General features: G+C 38.2%; 1 protein-coding gene across 1 annotated transcript; it reads right to left on the bottom strand.

Moving 5' to 3' along the window:
* Positions 1–144: 144 nt before the first annotated feature.
* On the bottom strand, positions 145–628 carry LOC105556491. Its single transcript, XM_012003591.1, has one exon. It carries the CDS (start codon positions 488–490, stop codon positions 155–157), a length of 336 nt encoding a protein of 111 aa, XP_011858981.1. The 5' UTR covers positions 491–628; the 3' UTR covers positions 145–154.
* Between the last annotated feature and the right edge of the window lie 822 nt (positions 629–1450).

The raw sequence follows: 1450 nt of genomic DNA, 5'->3' as shown, positions 1-1450 counted from the left end.
GTGATGTTGATTATGTCTTATAAAATTAAATGATAAAATATTTACAATGGCATACATTTATTATACATGTTTTACAATGGTATACATTTATTATAATCGATGTGGATAAAATATATCTATGGTGATTAAAAAATAAAATGAATTTATAAAATATTTACAATGGTATTTTATAATGTCCCCATGGCAGCGTTTCTGTATAATCGGGCACAACGTATCGCTTGTCATCATACGGACTCAGAGCGATTTTCGTTTCGGCTACAGTGTACACCTCATGCAGCTTCGATCTTATACAAGTCTGTTGGCGAGTCATTTCTATCTCATCATTGAGACACCGCGTGTAATCGTCGAACGTTATCGATCGCGCTACCACGTTACTCTTTACGCCTTTAGCCTTCTTTGTATCTTTCTTACCGTCTACCCTCAACACGTACATCTTCGCTCTGAGCCCGACGAATTCCGTCATTATCGCACCATTATTCTCATCCTTCATTAAACCTGGCACTTTTTTATTAGCATGTGGAATATCGTACGCGTTATCTGCTGGATAATCGCTCGTGTCAAATCTATGCTATCTACTTGGAACTTATACTTGGCGCTTTTATTTACCTTTTTTTAAAAGGTAAGTTTTTTAGGTGATATCACTACTTTTGTAGTGTTAAATATCACGTACTGTTTATTTATCAGAATATAATTGTGCACAATTATTATTTTATTATGAGAGAGAACCTCGAAATGACCGATTGTGTGATATTAAACGCTAGGGAATAATCGACGATTTTGTACGGAGCCTTCTTGCGTTCCATGATGCGCGGTCGCGTATTGCAGGAGACGTAAAGGCTTTTTTTAATTTATATCTCGTTACTCGTTACTGTCTCACTAGGTCCCTGTGTTATAGATTAGGTAAACTATAACTTATTCAAGCGAATAGATTTTTTGTTAAATTACTAACTTTATTTCAATGATACCATGCTCTTCTCTGATTTAGTCCGATTACTGGAACATTGTCGGTTCGTACACAAAACCCATATAATTTGTATATTATACAAATGTGTTCACGAATTGACAGTTCTAGGAGCAAATTCCAAAAGTGCAGAAACACTCCAGCATTCCCTCACTGACTCGGATATCAACAACGGCTGATCAGACGAAGTTGAGACTACGCTTAATCGATAGCTTCGGTACGATTTGCATAATAAAACTGTTTTTACTATTCTTCTATGTGACCCATGAGTAGAGATATTGCAATGCAAAGTCCACGGGTCTGAATTTTCGCATAATGTTTAAAACGTCGACGTATCCCAGATCGCCGATGACGATGTCCAGGCAGTGCGCCCCGTAGTTTTCGGTGTCTAGGTGTATCAATACCTTGAATTCCATGTCCACGTATCCCGGGTCGCCGATGACAACGTCCAGGCAGTGCGCTCCGTAGTTTTCGGTGTCTAGGTGTATC

This window comes from Vollenhovia emeryi, unplaced genomic scaffold (genome assembly GCF_000949405.1).
Source record: "Vollenhovia emeryi isolate VEMERY1.0 unplaced genomic scaffold, V.emery_V1.0 DF948710.1, whole genome shotgun sequence".
NCBI classification, from domain to species: domain Eukaryota; kingdom Metazoa; phylum Arthropoda; class Insecta; order Hymenoptera; family Formicidae; genus Vollenhovia; species Vollenhovia emeryi.
Note: the sequence above shows the minus strand (reverse complement) of the source record. Positions and strands in the feature narration are given on the sequence as shown.

What these genes read in the sequence shown, in the direction of transcription:
- LOC105556491 (XM_012003591.1), bottom strand. Translation starts at nt 490, where the DNA reads ATGAAGGATGAGAATAATGGTGCGATAATGACGGAATTCGTCGGGCTC.